The sequence below is a fragment of the Protomyctophum parallelum genome (genome assembly GCF_964188405.1).
Source record: "Protomyctophum parallelum genome assembly, chromosome: 6".
NCBI lineage: Eukaryota > Metazoa > Chordata > Actinopteri > Myctophiformes > Myctophidae > Protomyctophum > Protomyctophum parallelum.
In genome coordinates, this window is record NC_139701.1 from 12,835,197 (window position 1) to 12,854,964 (window position 19,768).

Below are 19,768 nucleotides of genomic sequence, written 5' to 3' on the forward strand. Positions count from 1 at the left end.
ATAGCGCGCCACCGAGTGGCGCGCTACGAGCTTGTAGGTCTGCTATTTTTGAAGAATGAATGAAGTGAAAATATTTATTTCAGAAAACTGGAGGATTTAGAAGATTTCTTTTAAATTTTGAGGTCAAAACGGCCACAGCACTAGAAGGGTGGATGGAGAGTGGCCGAGTAATACCCCATCGTCAGTGTTCCATCTATTTAACACACAGAGTGTATTTGGTGTACATTTAATTACATCTGTACGAGTTGAATGAACACAAGAGTATTTTTATTTACAGTGAATTTAAAGCCAGGCAGAGGAGCTGTGAGTGAGTGATGGGGAAGTGTGGAGTAGATCAGAACACAGTACAGCAGGCCAAGCCAGCTTAATTGAGCTGCATCTCACAGTCACAAGGTCAAGGTGATGGGATAATAAATCAAGCTGCCTTGCATGCGCACACACACACACACACACACACACACACACACACACACACACACACACACACACACGCGCTCACCTCCTCTTTTCCCTCGTTTCCCCTCCTCCGTCTGCTCCCCCCCTCTCTGTTAATTACATGCTTATATGTGCGTGACTGATCCGGTGCTAATAAGAGTCATGGTCAGCAGAACGGCACGCGACTACACAGTTTAATTATAAACGGAACCTCGTATACGGGTTCCGTTTCTATACACACCAGAGTTAAATTAGCTCTCTGAGGAAGCTGGCCTATAAGTGCACGTGTATAAATACAAAGGCACACCTTTTTTCTCTCTCTTTCCAATCACTCGCACATGCCGACCAAACAACGGAAGTAGTGCCATAACTCAAGCTGGGGGAAATCGACGTGATTTGGACGTGCACACAGAACGTGCACGTGACTTAACCCAAGTCACCTCTCGCCTACTGAGCTCTCTCTCTCTCTCTCTCTCTCCCTCTCTCTCTCTCTCTTTCTCTCTCTCCCCCTCATTCTCATTCTCCCCATCTCCATTTTATGCCAAAAATGCACTCTTGAAAATGAGCATGTACAGCAACACCATTAGAGAGAGCGGATTAGAGAGGAAAACGTTCCTGTGACACGGAGTCAACCCCCCCCCCCCTCCCCCCCTTGCCTTGTTTTCTTTTCCACTTGGAGTCAGCAGTGTCTGTCTGTCAGTCTCTCTGTCTGTCTGTCTGTCTGTGTTGGACAGACCGTAGCACATTGTACATTGTAAACACACAAACACTGTTTTCCATTCTCAACATTTAATCCATATTCCCCCACACCCCACCCAGCCCGCGTCTACAAGAGGGGGGAGGGGGAGGGGAGAGAGACAGCGAGATGGAAAGAGGAATGGGGGGAGAGAGAGAGAGAGAGAGAGAGAGAGAGAGAGAGGGACATCCAAGGTTATGGTAGATTTGATGCTCGTGGACGGCCATGGCTCCTCGGAGGGGAGGGGCCTTGAGGAAAATGAATGGTCGGGGGTCTCTGGAGAGGCTGAGGGGAGGGCGGGGAGTCACGGCCATGGTGGCAGGGTGCAATCAGTCACCTGGTGAGGCTACACGGGCACGCACACACACACACATAGACACACACACACAGACACACGCACATAGACACAGCTTCAGCCACTGGGCTGTCCCCCACGTTTCTCCCTCCCTGCTGATATGACACACTCAGTCAGATAACCCGCGGTAGGGGGCCCACCACCCCTAACCTCATCATCACCTCTACACGCACACACACACACGCACGCACGCACGCGCGCACACACACACGGAAAACCACAAACGCCTCTACACAGATGGTCTTTGTGGCATAAACCAGTCATTTAAAGCAGGGATTTCCAACTGATTTTGACCCAGGGACCACCGTCCATGTATAGGAGCAACCTGGGGGACCACCACCACTATTGTGTTGGAGTGGGTCCATCATAGACCCAACTGACACAATAGTGGCGGCGGTTTGTGCACCATTCCATGGGTTTAAGATTAGGAGCTGGACAAACAAAAAAAAATCTAGTTTTTGAAGCATTTTATTTAAAGATCAGCGATATCATTCTATAGGCTAAGTACTTTTTTCACTGTTCCTGGAGCAAAACGGACAGCGCTCGCATTCGCAAGTCTTCCCTCAAAATATTATTATTCACATGTAAAAAGGAAACAAGAATAGCACATACAAGTACATTTTTTAAATTTTAAATTGACAAGTACCGTTTTGTAATAATTTTTTCTTCTGAATGCATGGCCAGTGCAGGGACCACCTGCAATACGTCCGTGGACCCCCAGGTTGAAAACTCATGATTTAAATCAAGGCGGAGGCAAGAAAGCGCATGCATTAACCCATTTTGGACTGAGGTCGATTAAAGAAAAGGCTTCTAAATCCTAAAAAAAATCTGAAAAACCTATGTTTCTATGTCAGTGGTTCTCAACCTTTTTCATGTCAAGGACCCCCAGAATTATCTCTATTGGGCCACGGACCCCCATCTCAAAATATGTAGTTCCAGGGACCTCCCCAGAAGCAAATATTTGAGTTAAAAATGTTCACTCTGAAATATATATTCAGTGATTTGCGCCACATTTTAACGATTTTTCAAAAATAGCAGACCTACAAGCTCGTAGCGCAACACTCTGTGGCACGCTATGAGCTTGTAGATCAAATACAACTGAGAGGCTGTTTATGGTTTGCCTTCGTATGTGTACGTATGTGTATGTTATGGGGTGTCTGTTCATATTACATTTATCCTCCAGCGCCTTATGAACAAAATCTAAAAATAAACATTTTGCAGCTTCCACAACCCTGCTTTATACCCCGTACAGTAATCAGCTTCTGTCGTTCCCACGGGTGTACAGTATATACTAGAGTGTGTGTGCATATGCATGTTATCAAAATGATACTTCAAGCCAAGGATTACCACTATGTGTCCTGTCGGCACAACGTCTGTCACGGTCAGTTGTGTTGACAGCCATAGTGAGCCTGTGGGGGGGGGGGGGGGGGGGGAGGGGACGGACGGTTAGTGTTGTGACAGCCTTCATTCACTCCAACAGATTTAAAATGTAAACACTAGGACGCTGTCACCAGTCACCACCGGAGCCCAGGTCTAATTGCAGCTGTCATTAATGTGTGGAAGTCAGAGGCTCGTGTACAGCAATGTATGAGTGGCAACTCAGCCATTCATTAATGAGCTAATGAGATTTAGTTTGTTCTCCAGTCCAGGTTAAAAACTACTGCATGTCTACATGTCTACATCAGGCCAGTGTGTTGGTGCTTTGCACCCTTTACATCGTTCTTGAGTACATCCGTGTATGTTATTGTGGGACGTCCTCGCGATTGGTTCCCACAGCACTAATTGGCGTCCGATGTCTTTGGCAGTGTCCTGCTATAAGGCTCATTTTCCTGGCTGCTATTTTCTGGCTCACCCTTTACATGATCTCGTTGGTAACGTGTAATCTTGCTCTGACGTTAAGTACTGCACGCAGCATTCTGGTGTAGCACAGACATCTGCAGGGTTGGCTTCACCAGTGGCGTGCACAGATAGACACTAGGGGGTGCTACATCACCATTGATCGGAGATTTTTAATGCACAAGATGAGAAAATATACACTTGAAAGAAAAGTCTGGTCTGATGGGAAGTTTATTCCAGAATTAAGATGTATACAAATGATGAAGACACAAGCGCTCTGAAGGAGTAATTGGGACAACATGAAATAAATGCACAATGCAACGAGTATATAAAGTCTCCTGGGAAGAAAAAAAAAACGCTGTACAGTAAGTGGACCATGGTGACATTGATCAATTCTTGATAAAAAGCTTCTAATATATTATTTAGGCCCCAAAATGTATAAATGTCACACTATTAAGGCAACCGGGCCGGTTTCACGCACTGCACAAGGTGCCCTTTTCTTTTCACTTGAGGCACCTGCCCCTCTAAATGTCTGTGCACGCCACTGGGCTTCAGGGTCCAGCATTCACTGCCGTACATGTATATAGAACAGACCGTTGCATGGACGAAGCTGAGTTTGGTTTGACGGGGGAGGTTGGAGTTGTATACCTACCCTGGGCCGTCAGCAAAATGACTGCAACTAACACAAATTAATAATTGTTAGATCTAGGTGTGCTAATGTACACTCACTGACATGACTATTGGCACACCCATATGACTCGGGGGCACACCTGCAGTGAATCTAATGCTGAACGACGCATGCAATAGGATATATGGGGACATGGTTACCTGAAGTTACGTCAGCTAGTCTACCAGCTATAGCGCTATAGCTATTTTTATCTGTCTCCTCATCTCCATTAATGACGAAACCTTCAAGGGTGAGTGAGAATGATTGCATCCCAGACATCCAATGCATTTTTAATGGCTGCCGTTGATGAAGTTGCGCTGAACATGCTTAGTTTTTCAGATTTGTATCGTTATAGTTATTGTGCTTAAAACAACAACATTACGTTATGCTTTAGCTATTGAAAAACAGCAGATCTACAAGCTCATAGCGCGCCACTCGGTGGCGCGCTATGAGCTTGTAGATCTGCTGTTTTTGAAAAATCAAAGTATGACATACATATGACATAGCTTTTTCAGAAAACTGTCAGGATGTAGAAGACATTTTTAGAATGTGATCTTAGGTCAAAATGGGTTAATGCGAATAAAGTCCATTCCACACAGGCAGGACTATAGTCCTTCTCACACCTTCCGAAGGATGCAGAGACTGTGTGATGCCCCTACGTACGCTAGGAAAGTAGTTGTTCAGGTACCGGCATTTAACATTTTGTGGGCCATATTGAGCTTAAAAGCTGGACTAATTTGACCTCGACTGGCAGCCATTTGAGCTCCCGAAAATGTCTCCTCCCAACATGATCGTATTTCCCTGCTGTTTTTGCTGCTGCTACGGTATGACCTAAGTGCCTAGTTCCACCTTGATTCCAGGAGCCGCCTTTAGACTCTGGGCTTGGGTCCAAAGAAAATAGACTTTGTTTTGCCTAGCCCTATAGAGACGAAGAGGGCCAATTGCTGCAGCTTACAGTCTTCGAAGCATGTTCGCATCCTTATTTTGAGACGAGCGTTTGCTAGGTTTTCAAAACAAGACCATGCATCTCTCATAATATATCGTTTATGGACGGTGAAGATGAAGAATACCCAGCAAGCACGGTCAGGACCTGGGCGAATTAGTGAAGACTAGTCAGATATGGCCCAGAATATCACCCAACATAAATTCTGCCCATTAAGACCGTAAAGATCATCCCCATATGGGCTGTGATCTGTCCTAGTCCTGAATGTAAAGATCATCCCATATGGGCTGTGATCTGGCCTAGTCCTGAACGTAAAGATCATCCCCATATGGTCTGTGATCTGGCCTAGTCCTGAATGTAAAGATCATCCCCATATGGGCTGTGATCTGGCCTAGTCCTGAATGTAAAGATCATCCCCATGTGGGCTGTGATCTGGCCTAGTCCTGAATGTAAAGATCATCCCCATATGGGCTGTGATCTGGCCTAGTCCTGAATGTAAAGATCATCCCCATGTGGGCTGTGATCTGGCCTAGTCCTGAACATAAAGATCATCCCATATGGGCTGTGATCTGGCCTAGTCCTGAATGTAAAGATCATCCCCATATGGGCTGTGATCTGGCCTAGTCCTGAATGTAAAGATCATCCCATATGGGCTGTGATCTGGCCTATAGTCCTGAATGTAAAGATCATCCCCATATGGGCTGTGATCTGTCCTAGTCCTGACCGTAAAGATCATCCCATATGGGCTGTGATCTGGCCTATAGTCCTGAACATAAAGATCATCCCATATGGGCTGTGATCTGGCCTAGTCCTGAACATAAAGATCATCCCCATATGGGCTGTGATCTGTCCTAGTCCTGAACATAAAGATCATCCCATATGGGCTGTGATCTGGCCTAGTCCTGAACATAAAGATCATCCCATATGGGCTGTGATCTGGCCGAGTCCTGAACGTAAAGATCATCCCCATGTGGGCTGTGATCTGGCCTAGTCCTGAACGTAAAGATCATCCCCATATGGGCTGTGATCTGGCCTAGTCCTGAACGTAAAGATCATCCCCATATGGGCTGTGATCTGGCCTAGTCCTGAATGTAAAGATCATCCCATATGGGCTGTGATCTGGCCGAGTCCTGAACGTAAAGATCATCCCCATATGGGCTGTGATCTGACCTAGTCCTGAATGTAAAGATCATCCCATATGGGCTGTGATCTGGCCTAGTCCTGAATGTAAAGATCATCCCATATGGGCTGTGATCTGACCTAGTCCTGAATGTAAAGATCATCCCATATGGGCTGTGATCTGGCCTAGTCCTGAATGTAAAGATCATCCCATATGGGCTGTGATCTGGCCTAGTCCTGAATGTAAAGATCATCCCCATATGGGCTGTGATCTGGCCTAGTCCTGAATGTAAAGATCATCCCATATGGGCTGTGATCTGGCCGAGTCCTGAACGTAAAGATCATCCCATATGGGCTGTGATCTGACCTAGTCCTGAATGTAAAGATCATCCCATATGGGCTGTGATCTGGCCTAGTCCTGAATGTAAAGATCATCCCATATGGGCTGTGATCTGGCCGAGTCCTGAATGTAAAGATCATCCCATATGGGCTGTGATCTGGCCTAGTCCTGAACGTAAAGATCATCCCCATATGGGCTGTGATCTGGCCTAGTCCTGAATGTAAAGATCATCCCATATGGGCTGTGATCTGGCCTAGTCCTGAATGTAAAGATCATCCCCATATGGGCTGTGATCTGGCCTAGTCCTGAATGTAAAGATCATCTCCATATGGGCTGTGATCTGGCCTAGTCCTGAATGTAAAGATCATCCCCATATGGGCTGTGATCTGGCCTAGTCCTGAATGTAAAGATCATCTCCATATGGGCTGTGATCTGGCCTAGTCCTGAATGTAAAGATCATCCCCATATGGGCTGTGATCTGGCCTAGTCCTGACCGTAAAGATCATCCCCATATGGGCTGTGATCTGGCCTAGTCCTGATTGTAAAGATCATCCCCATATGGGCTGTGATCTGGCCTAGTCCTGAACATAAAGATCATCCCATATGGGCTGAGATCTGGCCTAGTCCTGAATGTAAAGATCATCCCCATATGGGCTGTGATCTGGCCTAGTCCTGACCGTAAAGATCATCCCCATATGGGCTGTGATCTGGCCTAGTCCTGACCGTAAAGATCATCCCCATATGGGCTGTGATCTGGCCTAGTCCTGACCGTAAAGATCATCCCCATATGGGCTGTGATCTGGCCTATAGTCCTGAACGTAAAGATCATCCCCATATGGGCTGTGATCTGGCCTATAGTCCTGAACGTAAAGATCATCCCCATATGGGCTGTGATCTGGCCTAGTCCTGAATGTAAAGATCATCCCCATGTGGGCTGTGATCTGGCCTAGTCCTGAACATAAAGATCATCCCATATGGGCTGTGATCTGGCCTAGTCCTGAATGTAAAGATCATCCCCATATGGGCTGTGATCTGGCCTTGTCCTGAATGTAAAGATCATCCCATATGGGCTGTGATCTGGCCTATAGTCCTGAATGTAAAGATCATCCCCATATGGGCTGTGATCTGTCCTAGTCCTGACCGTAAAGATCATCCCATATGGGCTGTGATCTGGCCTATAGTCCTGAACATAAAGATCATCCCATATGGGCTGTGATCTGGCCTAGTCCTGAACATAAAGATCATCCCCATATGGGCTGTGATCTGTCCTAGTCCTGAACATAAAGATCATCCCATATGGGCTGTGATCTGGCCTAGTCCTGAACATAAAGATCATCCCATATGGGCTGTGATCTGGCCTAGTCCTGAATGTAAAGATCATCCCATATGGGCTGTGATCTGGCCTAGTCCTGAACGTAAAGATCATCCCCATGTGGGCTGTGATCTGGCCTAGTCCTGAACGTAAAGATCATCCCCATATGGGCTGTGATCTGGCCTAGTCCTGAACGTAAAGATCATCCCCATATGGGCTGTGATCTGGCCTAGTCCTGAATGTAAAGATCATCCCATATGGGCTGTGATCTGGCCGAGTCCTGAACGTAAAGATCATCCCCATATGGGCTGTGATCTGACCTAGTCCTGAATGTAAAGATCATCCCATATGGGCTGTGATCTGGCCTAGTCCTGAATGTAAAGATCATCCCATATGGGCTGTGATCTGACCTAGTCCTGAATGTAAAGATCATCCCATATGGGCTGTGATCTGGCCTAGTCCTGAATGTAAAGATCATCCCATATGGGCTGTGATCTGGCCTAGTCCTGAATGTAAAGATCATCCCCATATGGGCTGTGATCTGGCCTAGTCCTGAATGTAAAGATCATCCCATATGGGCTGTGATCTGGCCGAGTCCTGAACGTAAAGATCATCCCATATGGGCTGTGATCTGACCTAGTCCTGAATGTAAAGATCATCCCATATGGGCTGTGATCTGGCCTAGTCCTGAATGTAAAGATCATCCCATATGGGCTGTGATCTGGCCGAGTCCTGAATGTAAAGATCATCCCATATGGGCTGTGATCTGGCCTAGTCCTGAACGTAAAGATCATCCCCATATGGGCTGTGATCTGGCCTAGTCCTGAATGTAAAGATCATCCCATATGGGCTGTGATCTGGCCTAGTCCTGAATGTAAAGATCATCCCCATATGGGCTGTGATCTGGCCTAGTCCTGAATGTAAAGATCATCTCCATATGGGCTGTGATCTGGCCTAGTCCTGAATGTAAAGATCATCCCCATATGGGCTGTGATCTGGCCTAGTCCTGACCGTAAAGATCATCCCCATATGGGCTGTGATCTGGCCTAGTCCTGATTGTAAAGATCATCCCCATATGGGCTGTGATCTGGCCTAGTCCTGACCGTAAAGATCATCCCCATATGGGCTGTGATCTGGCCTAGTCCTGATTGTAAAGATCATCCCCATATGGGCTGTGATCTGGCCTAGTCCTGAACATAAAGATCATCCCATATGGGCTGAGATCTGGCCTAGTCCTGAATGTAAAGATCATCCCCATATGGGCTGTGATCTGGCCTAGTCCTGACCGTAAAGATCATCCCCATATGGGCTGTGATCTGGCCTAGTCCTGACCGTAAAGATCATCCCCATATGGGCTGTGATCTGGCCTAGTCCTGACCGTAAAGATCATCCCCATATGGGCTGTGATCTGGCCTATAGTCCTGAACGTAAAGATCATCCCCATATGGGCTGTGATCTGGCCTATAGTCCTGAACGTAAAGATCATCCCATATGGGCTGTGATCTGGCCTATAGTCCTGAACGTAAAGATCATCCCCATATGGGCTGTGATCTGGCCTAGTCCTGAACATAAAGATCATCCCCATGTGGGCTGTGATCTGGCCTAGTCCTGAACATAAAGATCATCCCCATATGGGCTGTGATCTGGCCTATAGTCCTGAGCGTCCACCGGAGTCACCGGAGGACGTCATCATCATAACGCCATCATGACGTCATTTGGCTTGCTGGGTATAGCAGTGGTCCTATAAGACGCTGCCTTGCAGCACGCCCACAGTCTGTCGGCTTGGCATTGGACAGGGAGCCACTGAGCTCCTGCACTCTCTGTTCTCTGTCTGTCAGATGTGAGGCGATCCACTTGACAGCTGCAGCATTCTCAGCGCCACAGCCCTCAACTTATTAGGAAGTAAGACTGTTGTTGCCTTTTTGTAGGTCAAATCAGACCATTCCACACCACACAGTTTCCCTTCATCCCATCTTGTTTTTTTTTTTTTCAGTTTAGGCAACTTCACAGAATTACAAGTATAAATTTTTCTTACAACTGATTTATTTTTTCCCCACAACCTCAGCTGTTTCATACTTTCACAGGATATATACATTATACACTCGTACACAAACAACTTCACATACATTTAAAGTATTCACACACAAAAAACCCCCCAAAAAAACAAGGAAATAGAATACAAGTATATACTGTAGTGAGACAAAAACAACAGAGCGTCGACAACAATGGGAAGTGAACAATACTGAGGACAGACATGACTGGAGATGGAGTAAAGTGTATATGAGCATGCACACCAGAATGTCTGGGGAGAAGTGTATTTGGTGAGTTGTTACTCGGGATTCCGAAAATCCATCTTGTTTTGAATAAGAACATGTTGATATTAAGGATGCATGAGTCTGTGGAAATATTAGATATAGGAGATTTTCCTTTGAGAGCATAATATTCCGAATATCTGCTCAAAGTGCTCATGCAGACCTACTAGATCTGATCCGTATAGTTCCCAGACGCAGTCAGCCTGACCTGTTCCCTTTCTCCTTTATTAAGTGAATAACCGTAGCACTTGTAGTTTGTGTCACTTTGTACAATGCCTTGTTCACGAGAGCTTAATTAGACGGCCATACAGTGTCCTATTTCCTTGCCTGGACATTATTAGTATTATTAGATGAATGTGCTTGTTTGTGTGCACGTGTGTGTGCGTGTGTGTGAGTGCGTGTGTGTGTGCGCGCGCATTAATAGCATGTGTATTTGTATAACGTGCGAATGAAGGAGTGAGAAACGAAATGCTTGGATTCCCATCAGTGTTATGTCACTGTTCCAAGGAGACCCCGGGGGGCATCCAACTGGCCTCTATCAATTTACTGGCATTCCGTCCGGAAGGATTCTCATCTCGCTCTTGCTCTCTTCTTCACTCCATCCAGCCATCCCTCTGTCTCTCTCTCTCTCTCTGTCTCTGTCTCTGTCTCTCTCTCTCTGTCTCTCTCTGTCTCTCTCTGTCTCTCTGTCTCTGTCTGTCTCTCTCTGTCTCTCTCTCTCTCTGTCTCTCTCTCTCTCTGTCTCTCTCTCTCTCTCTGTCTCTCTCTCTCTCTGTCTCTGTCTCTCTGTCTCTCTCTGTCTCTCTCTGTCTCTCTCTCTCTCTGTCTCTCTCTCTCTCTGTCTCTCTCTCTCTCTGTCTCTCTCTCTCTCTCTCTGTCTCTCTCTCTGTCTCTCTCTCTATCTCTCTGTCTCTGTCTCTGTCTCTCTGTCTCTCTCTCTCTCTCTCTCTCTCTCTCTCTCTCTCTCTCTCTCTCTATGGATCCCTCGTTGTCGCCCTTTTCCCCCTCCCTCCCGCCCATTTCTCTCTCCTCCTTTTTTCTTTCTCCTGGAGTGTGAAGCGTTACTGACATTAATGAAAAGCCTTGTCCTCCGTGATTCCCCGGGATGGAGAGTGAGGTGATGAGAATAGGGAGTAGGGGGAGAGAGGAGGGCACGGGAGGGGAAGGATTGAAGGGAATGAAAGGAGAGATAATGCCCCACTCAGAGGAGGTGTAGTGGGTAAAGGAGAGAAGGAGATAAAGAGAGAGGGGGGTGGGGTGGCTGATGCGGTCACCAGGGAACGGGGATATTGAATCCTCTGGAAAATGGATACAGCGAAGGAAGAAAAAAAAGATAGCCACGGAATATCTTGATGCTTTTCAGAGCTCAAGCCAAAATAAAATACATGTAACATGACTGTATGTATGTATCTACAGTGGGAAGATGGGAATATAACATGTGCAGAATCATTTCACTGTGTGATAGTTGTGGCGTGCTTCCTTTTTTTTATGTGGGACGTCTGCGTTAATGGAAATTAGTTTTTATTTCACACTGGAGAAAAGGTGGTTAATTGTGTCATTACGGGGGCCCGTTTGTGTGGACGTCCTTTGTGTGCAGCGCTGGCTGCGGAAAAGCAGATGTCTTCATAAACCGAAGCCTAATGAAGCCGTTTTATTGTCTTTTGTTTTGGTTCTGCCCCCTTTTTTTGTTTCAGACGCTGAAATAACAGCTTGCCCAGAACTGGGGGAGTCCGTTATACATCAATCAGGGTAGACGTGTGTCTTTCTGCAAAAAGGAATTAGGAAAATCCTATTTATTATTCATTCTTCCTCTCAAATAATTCCTGGTAATTGCTGGCAGGTGGTAGAGGCGCCAGACCCCAAATTTTCACACCTGTTTTTTGCTATTTCGCTTGAGACGGTTTTTTTTTCTTCTTTTTTTAAGAGTGGAATATGGTTGTTCTCAGACGGTTTGTTGAAGTGTGTTGTCTGTATACCATGTGTTGACGAACAGAGGAGGAGGAGCCACAGGTTCCCATTTAGAAATAAATGGAAGCCAGATGTTCCTCCCCCCTGTGTGTGTGCGTGTGTGCGTGCCTGCGTGCGCAAGTTTTATTTAATTTCATTGTTTTAATCATGTATTCGCCCCAGAATCAGGGGCCATTGTGTTCGCACAGGGAACATTTTCCACTGGCATTGCATTCAGGTCACACTGAACCTACTGTATGATGCATTGCGTCTCAGTATACTGCACATGTGAACGCACACACACACGTGTGAGCACACACACACACACACACACACACACACACACACACACACACACACACACACACACACACTTTCTATAGAAACATCCTTTTTGACGCATGAACTGGAGAAACCACACGGACCCAAACATAGAGAGCATGGTGTAAGGCTGCTGAACCTTTTCCTCATGAATCAAACATATAAACGGCTGCAAACATTTCTAGCCTGAAATGGATTCTCTTGGCTTACTCCTCTCTCTCCCTCTCTCTCTGTCTGTCTATGCGTGTGTGTGTGTGTGTGTGTGTGTGTCTGTCTATGCGTGTGTGTGTGTGTGTGTGTGTGTGTGTGTGTGTGTGTGTGTGTGTGTGTGTGCGTGCGTGTGCATCATGTCTCGTGCGTGCTTGCAAGACGTCTGTCAGGTCAGTGGAACATGGCGTCTTGGTTTATGGGTGACCTAGCCTCGAAACCCCAGACGTTTTATTTCAATGGTGACCAGACCTCCTCAGAATGCCTTTGCCTGGAATACATGACCACATGAACCCTATAGCGTCCTCATTCTGGGTCCAACATTCAACAGGAATAGCAGATCTACAAGCTCACATGTGTCACAACAACGCAACTGCTATTTCTGGAGAAAAGAAATTAGGGGCTGTATACCGCTGTGGGATTTCCAAACTATATTATAGGAGTTCAGAAGTAAATGATCTGCATGCATATCTAGATTCTTTGCTGCAAGCATTCTCTCTCTCTCTCTCTCTCTCTCTCTCTCTCTCTCCATTTTCTGGCAGATCTGTGATCTCTCATCATTTACACTTTCTTTTCTCACTTTATGTGTGTTGGGGGGGGGGGGGGGGGGGTGATGGTGGCAGCTGGACTTGGTGTAAGGTTCAGGACGTCATTGTGTGCGTGCGTGAGAGAGAGAGAGAGAGAGTGTGAGCGTGTGTGTGTGCGTGCGTGAGAGAGAGAGAGAGAGAGTGTGAGCGTGTGTGTGCTTGCGTGCCTGTGCAGACGGGTTGCCAGGCCAGAGCCTTTAATCCTGACTTTTGGGGCGGAGGTGCGGCCCAGCTCCAGATGGGGGCCATTGTGCCGCGCCGTGCATCAATAATTCACAGAGAGCCAGAGAGAAAGTGGCGGAGTGTGTCTGCCTGCTCAATAATTAACCCAGGCCTGAAGAGAGAGGGGCATGATGTACAGCATCGAGACCCTCTCCAAACGCCCATTCAGGCGGCCTTTGATGTTCGAGACCTGGGGGGGGGGGGGGGGGGGGGGGGGGGGGGGCTTCGGATCTGTTGGCTCATTAAGATATCACACCCCCCTTTCCTATTATTTGTTTTGTAATCTGCTTTCAGTGTGTGTGTGTGGTGGATTCTGGTGGGGGTGCTGGCTGGATGCATGATGGCGTGAAACAGATTCCAGAATGGTAACGTGGTATAGGTGTGTGTGTGTGCGTGTGTGCTTGTCGCCACTGAGGGCCGCAGTAATGAGTGCTGCGAGGAGCTGGTTGTCTTGCTCATGCCGGCTAATGAGAGCTATTTTTGGGGCTGGGTGGGTTCCTCTCTGTTCCCATCCTGTGGAGGAGGTAGTGCTGCTGTATGTATGAATAGACACGCTGAGTCTCTGCCCTCTGGGCACGCGTGTCTCTGAGCACGGCTTCTGGGGAACAGGAGCGATAGCTGACGTGTGTAGCTGACGGATGGATGACGGTGACGGCACAAAGAAAGAAGTCTCGTCAGAATCCAGGTCGCCGTACAGAATTTCAATTCGGCTGGTGGGGGGGGGGGGCTCTGAAATGTGGCCTCTGTACTTGTAAAGTATCAATACTGCAATATGCAGTAGAAATACTCTGTTGCATGTAAAAGTCTGGAATTCAAAATGTACTTGCTAGCTATAGTACTCATTATGCCGAATGTTCCATTTCAAGTTTACAATCAGTAGATCGGCTATTTTCAAATGGCCGAAATGTATAATGTCGGGCTGAAGTGGTTAATGTTTTGTAATAATAATTAAAATCTACAAAGTAAGTAAAGTTTTCAAATAAATGTAGTGGTGTAAAAGTACAATATTTGGATCCAAGATGTAGTGGAGTAGAAGGACTGCTCAGTAGACATATCTGTACGGTTGATGAGTTCCGTAAGTTGTTGTATATGTATGTGCTGTATATGGCTAGAGATTTGATGTGATGTTCGGATGTTGAAGAGAGAGAGAGAGAGAGAGAGAGAGAGGGCTCAGCAGATATATTTATATTTAGCTACGTTTCATCACAGGAGAAAACGTCACTTCAGCACACCTCCACAATGTCACCTCCACGCACACACACGGCACGTACACACACACACACACACACACACACACACACACACACACACACACACACACTTACACACTGCTTCCACTGTTGTCGACTCATTTCTCTTCTCTTTCCGCTTCGATCTAAACTCCTCCGCTTTCAAACCGCGAGTGCGTTCAATTCAACCACAGGTCTCTTACTTACTATGGCCAGTTCTCTCCCACCACTTCTCTCTCCATTTAGGTAATCTAACACCTCTGGGTCTGTTTTTCTCTCTCTCTCCTCCACTCCCTCTTCTTTTCACTCCCCCCACCCCACCCCCAACCCGTTGTCAGAAATGAGGGAGTTGTCGGAGAGCCCTGGCCCGCGCCAGTGGGCCAGCTGGAAGAGGATGCACCCCCCAGAGAGCAAGGTGACCTATCACCCCCAATAAGCCCCCCCCCCCCCCCCCCCACACACACAAGCACACAATGAGCCTCTCGCTCTCGCTGACCTCCATGGGCAGAGGTGATGTCCACTCTCTCTCTCTCTCTCCCTAAGTCCCCTAACGTCCCCGGTGGCCTGCTGCACCTGCCCTTCCTGACCTCAGGGCTCAATGGATGGTGAAAGGTGACGGTGGTCAGATGTCAAACCATGCAGGTTGTGGTGATGTGACGTCCTTCGTCACCCACCTGTCTGTCACTCACAGCCACAGTGTGACCGCCTGACCGGATGGTCTTAGATCAATAGAAAGATAAATCAAGATAGTTGGACATACTTCTACAGACCGTCAAAACAAACCCTGCCTACTGATATGTCTGGTGAAATATAGATTAAAGGAGCAGAGATATAGATCCATAATCCATTATTTGGTTACAGTTCCAAATTTGTCTGAAGAAACTGCAAATAATACAGTAACCCCCCCCTGCAAATAATATCCCTGGCTTTAATTTGGGGAGGGGTGGCTATTATTTTGACGGGGCGTTATATGCAAAATGGTGTCAGACCCTTTGCGTTTTAAAGGAACTGGGCAGGCAATTTGAGGCAGCGCTACTATTTGGAAATATACGGTAAATGAACACTCAATTTAAGAGTGGGATTTTACTGTTTATTAGCGCTCTCTCTGTACCTGTTGATTCGGCTGTTACGTGCTTTTCCCAGTGCCTGTGTTAGCCTGTGTGTCCACTGAGAAACGTCTCTTTACAGCGATATCGCTTCTTTTTCACATGTTCTTCACTCGCTGTTCTGTATTCACCACAACCATGTGCTGAGTCCTGGAAGTTCCAAGTTTTTTTTTTTCTTTTTCTTTTCTTTTACAAAAGCAGGTTTCAGCAGGATTTCAGCGTGAGCGTGGCCACCGTTGGCCATCTGTTTAACGTTGCTATATAGTCGACTGTACAGTATAGGAAACGAGGACATGAGCTCACGCCACATTATCCTGTCCTGCACCACCCTATGATGACGCCACCCTATTATGCTGGTGATTATACGGTGACACTCTAGCCCACATGGGTGGCTCTGTAACACGGATATCTGTTGTCTGTTTGTGAGCATCGAGCCCCCGTTGACGATGACATCGTACGCTGTCCTTTCTCCGTCATCTCCACTGACCTCCTGTCTGTCTCCCTTCCTCTCTCCCTCTCTCTCTCGCTCTCTCTCTCTCTCTCGCTACAGTGCAGTTTGACGGGGCAGAGTGGGACCGCTCCTCCTCGCCCCCCACAGAGCGTCTGCGGCCCCCAGGGGCCTCCAGGTCCAGCCCGCTGGCCGGAGGAGGAGGAGGGGGCATGAAGTTCCGCTTGCCCCAGGAGACCACGGTCGGAGAGAGAGTGGACCCCACCCTGCCTCTGGAGAAGCAGGTGTATGTATGTCTGCTTGACTTATCCACATTAAGACCCCGAGACCAGATCCCACTAAAATGTCTTCCAAATCCTGACAGTTTTATTTTAAAAAACGTATCGGTGGTGCAACTGGTGCTCAAAACCAAGGACCTCCAGAATGATATGTAATTGGCCGCCGACCCCCATCTGAATATGTGTTGTTCCTGCGACACCCCCCCCCCCCCCAGATGCAAAGATATGAGTTTAAAATGTTCACTGTGAAAGAATATATATTCAAAGATTTATGGCACATTTTCATGTTTTTTCAAAAAAAGCTCACACCAAGTGCCGCGCGATGAGCTTTTAGATCTGCTATTTTTCAACGGCTAAAGTTTAAAATAACGGTTAACCCATTTTGGGCGGGGACCCCTTTTGGTGTTAGCATCATGTCATGCTTTAGCTATTGAAAAATAGCAGACCTACAAGCTCATAGCGCGCCACCGAGTGGCGCGCTACGAGCTTGTAGGTCTGCTATTTTTGAAAAATCGAAGAACGACTGACACAGAAACATAGCTTTTTCAGAAAACTGTCAGGATGTAGAAGACATTTTTGGAATCTGATCTCAGGTCAAAAGTGTTTAAAAGCTATAAGGTGACACATGTCCTCGGGTCTAGAATGGGTTAACAGACCCTTGGAGAGTTGAACATGTGTCACGTATAGTCGTATACGCTGTTAATTGAATACAAATGTAACCAAATGTGGTTACATTTTGTACGCTCTCGGATGTCAGGTGACCTCACGTACACGTCTGCTGTCCTTTGACGTTTTGACGTGATTGTGAGTCATGCGGAGCAGAACGGAGCTTTTCCTCCTCCTACACACATCCTGCCAAAGCGATCCCAGTGTTATTGCACACGCTTTTCATCTTCTACAGTGTTTTAGGGCACTTAACCCATGTAGACCTGAGCACGAAGTCTTCTAAATCCTGACGGTTTTCTGAAAAACCTGTGTTATGTCAGTCGTTGGCTCGTTCTCAAACTATTTAGTGTCAAGGACCCCCAAAAATATATGTAATTGGCCGCCAACGCCCATCTGAAAATATGTTGTTCCATGGACCCGCCAGAGGCAAATATGCGAGTTAAAAAAAGTCAGCTGTGAAAGAATATATATTAAAGCATTTGCGCAACATTTTCACGATTAAAAAAAAAATAGCATATCTACAAGCTCGAGTGCCGCGTTGTGAGCTTGTAGATCTGCTATTTCTCATTGGCTAAAGCATAGCATGATGCTTAAAACACCGAACGGCGTCCCCGTCCATAAAACTGAACTGCTGCAGCGCGCTCAGCCGAGCGACCTTCATCAGAAATGGGCAGAATGAACTAAGGTCAGCGCGCGGAGAACTAATTACGAGGGAACATTAAAGCACACATTTGCTTTGGTCTCAGGATTTCAAACGTCGTCGGCGCAAAATCGATGGGCTGCATCTGTGTACATAAAGGGCTATTTTGCTAATGAAATGCAAGTACATGCCCTTGAAGCATGCACACACACACACACACACACACACACACACACACACAGAGACACACACACATAAAGCACACACACAAAGCACACACAGACACTCAATGAGGATGTTGGTAGATTATTCTGCACCATTACTCCTGATGGTCTCTTAAGAGCTATTACGAATACGAGCCCACCGGTCCTTTTTTAGCTTTAAACTGAAACGGCATCAAACCTCCACCTGTAGCGATCGGTACGCTTCATGCCTGCAGGGCCTGCAGTCAGTGCAGTGCCACAGGTCTGCAGACAGAGTCACCTCAGCCTGAGGGCCTGCAGTCAGTGCAGTGCCACAGGTCTGCAGAGGTAGAGCAGTTCGTCCAATGATCCGGCGGTTCGAATCCCAGCCCCAGACCTGTCTACATGTCGAAGTGTCCTTAGGCAAGACACTGGACCTTGCATTGTCTCCAGTGGTTGGTTGCCACCATTGGCGTGAAGATGCTGGCGTTGACTGTTCGCTGATTCACTGCAATTCACTTCAATGCATTATTATTATCAATTATTATCGGCACCATAGACATCTCGTTCAATTTCGCTTGGAATACTCTGCCATTTCCGGTCCCCCCAAAAAACAGCTGGCGACCATCCGCGAAAGCCAATGAGATGATCATCTATTTAAGAGTCTTTAGAAGCGTTAATATTTTAAACGTGCGGTAACGGGGATTTAGTATTGAGCCTCTAACGTCGTCGCTTTGTTCAACCCAGCTCAACCTGAGCCGTAATTCCGAGACGAACGGCCCCAGCATTGTGTGTGCGCGCCGCCATCTTGAAGCTGGCAAAACACATTGAGCACAGAGTTGCCGAGCGGCCGGGAGCCCTGCTTTAGGGTAAATAGGACCGAGAGGATTATTATTTAATGCAAAGCTCAAAAACTCGTCAAACGCGTTCCTGGCCACCTGGGATTTCATGAAATACCCGTTAATGAAGTCCGTGGCCGTGAGTGAGTGAGTTGAACTGAGAAGCAGACCAGTTTGGCCGTAACCTGCTCTTTGGCCGCAGGGCATGCTAAACGAGAGCACGTCATTATGGTAGCACGAGCATACATTATTGTATCACTTGCAATTATAAACTTTCATTATGGTATGGGGTATAATAGTGACATAATTGAGCTATACAGCTGTATTATAATTGCACTGTAACAGAAGCCCTATTTGCTAATTGCATGCACGCACGCACGCACGCACACGCGCACACACACACACACACACACACACACACACACACACACACACACACACACACACACACACACACACACACACAGTACATATCTCATTGGCATAGCTCAATTAGCAAAGCAATTGTCTTGGAAAATATATTTTGTATGTTATTTGCAGTGACACATAATTTGTCCCCTTTTCTGCGTCGCAGCTGTTGCTGCGAGACACATGATCTATCTCCTTTAAGAAACCATGTCACATTTCCGCCCTTAAAATGGTGGGCTCCCCCCACTTTCTTCATGGAAAAATCCATAGAGCCATTGGTCATTGGTGTGTGTGTGTGTGTGTGTGTGTGTGTGTGTGTGTGTGTGTGTGTGTGTGTGTGTGTGTGTGTGTGTGTGTGTGTGTGTGTGTGTGTGTGTGTGTGTGTGTGTGTGTGTGTGTGTGTGTGTGTGTGTGTGTGTGTGTGTGTGTGTGTGTGTGTGTGTGTGTGTGTGTGTGTGTGTGTGTGTGTGTGTGTGTGTGTCAGGTGGTACCACGGTGCTCTGTCACGTTCGGAGGCAGAGTCCCTGCTGACTCTGTGTAAAGAATGCAGCTACCTGCTGAGGAACAGCCAGACCAGCCGCTCGGAATACTCTCTCTCACTACGGTACACACACACACACACACACACACACA

The 19,768-nt window shown here is 47.0% G+C and overlaps 1 protein-coding gene across 1 annotated transcript in view; it reads left to right on the forward strand.

Moving 5' to 3' along the window:
* The window catches only part of shdb (Src homology 2 domain containing transforming protein D, b), a gene marked incomplete at its 3' end in the record, with an annotated part of 40,307 nt that overhangs the window by 16,465 nt on the left and 4,074 nt on the right, over window positions 1–19,768 (forward strand). Inside the window, 4 exon segments of the mRNA XM_083767435.1 lie at window positions 14,907–14,924; window positions 14,927–14,983; window positions 16,225–16,408; window positions 19,620–19,739. Coding sequence (XP_083623561.1) covers window positions 14,907–14,924; window positions 14,927–14,983; window positions 16,225–16,408; window positions 19,620–19,739 — 379 coding nt within the window.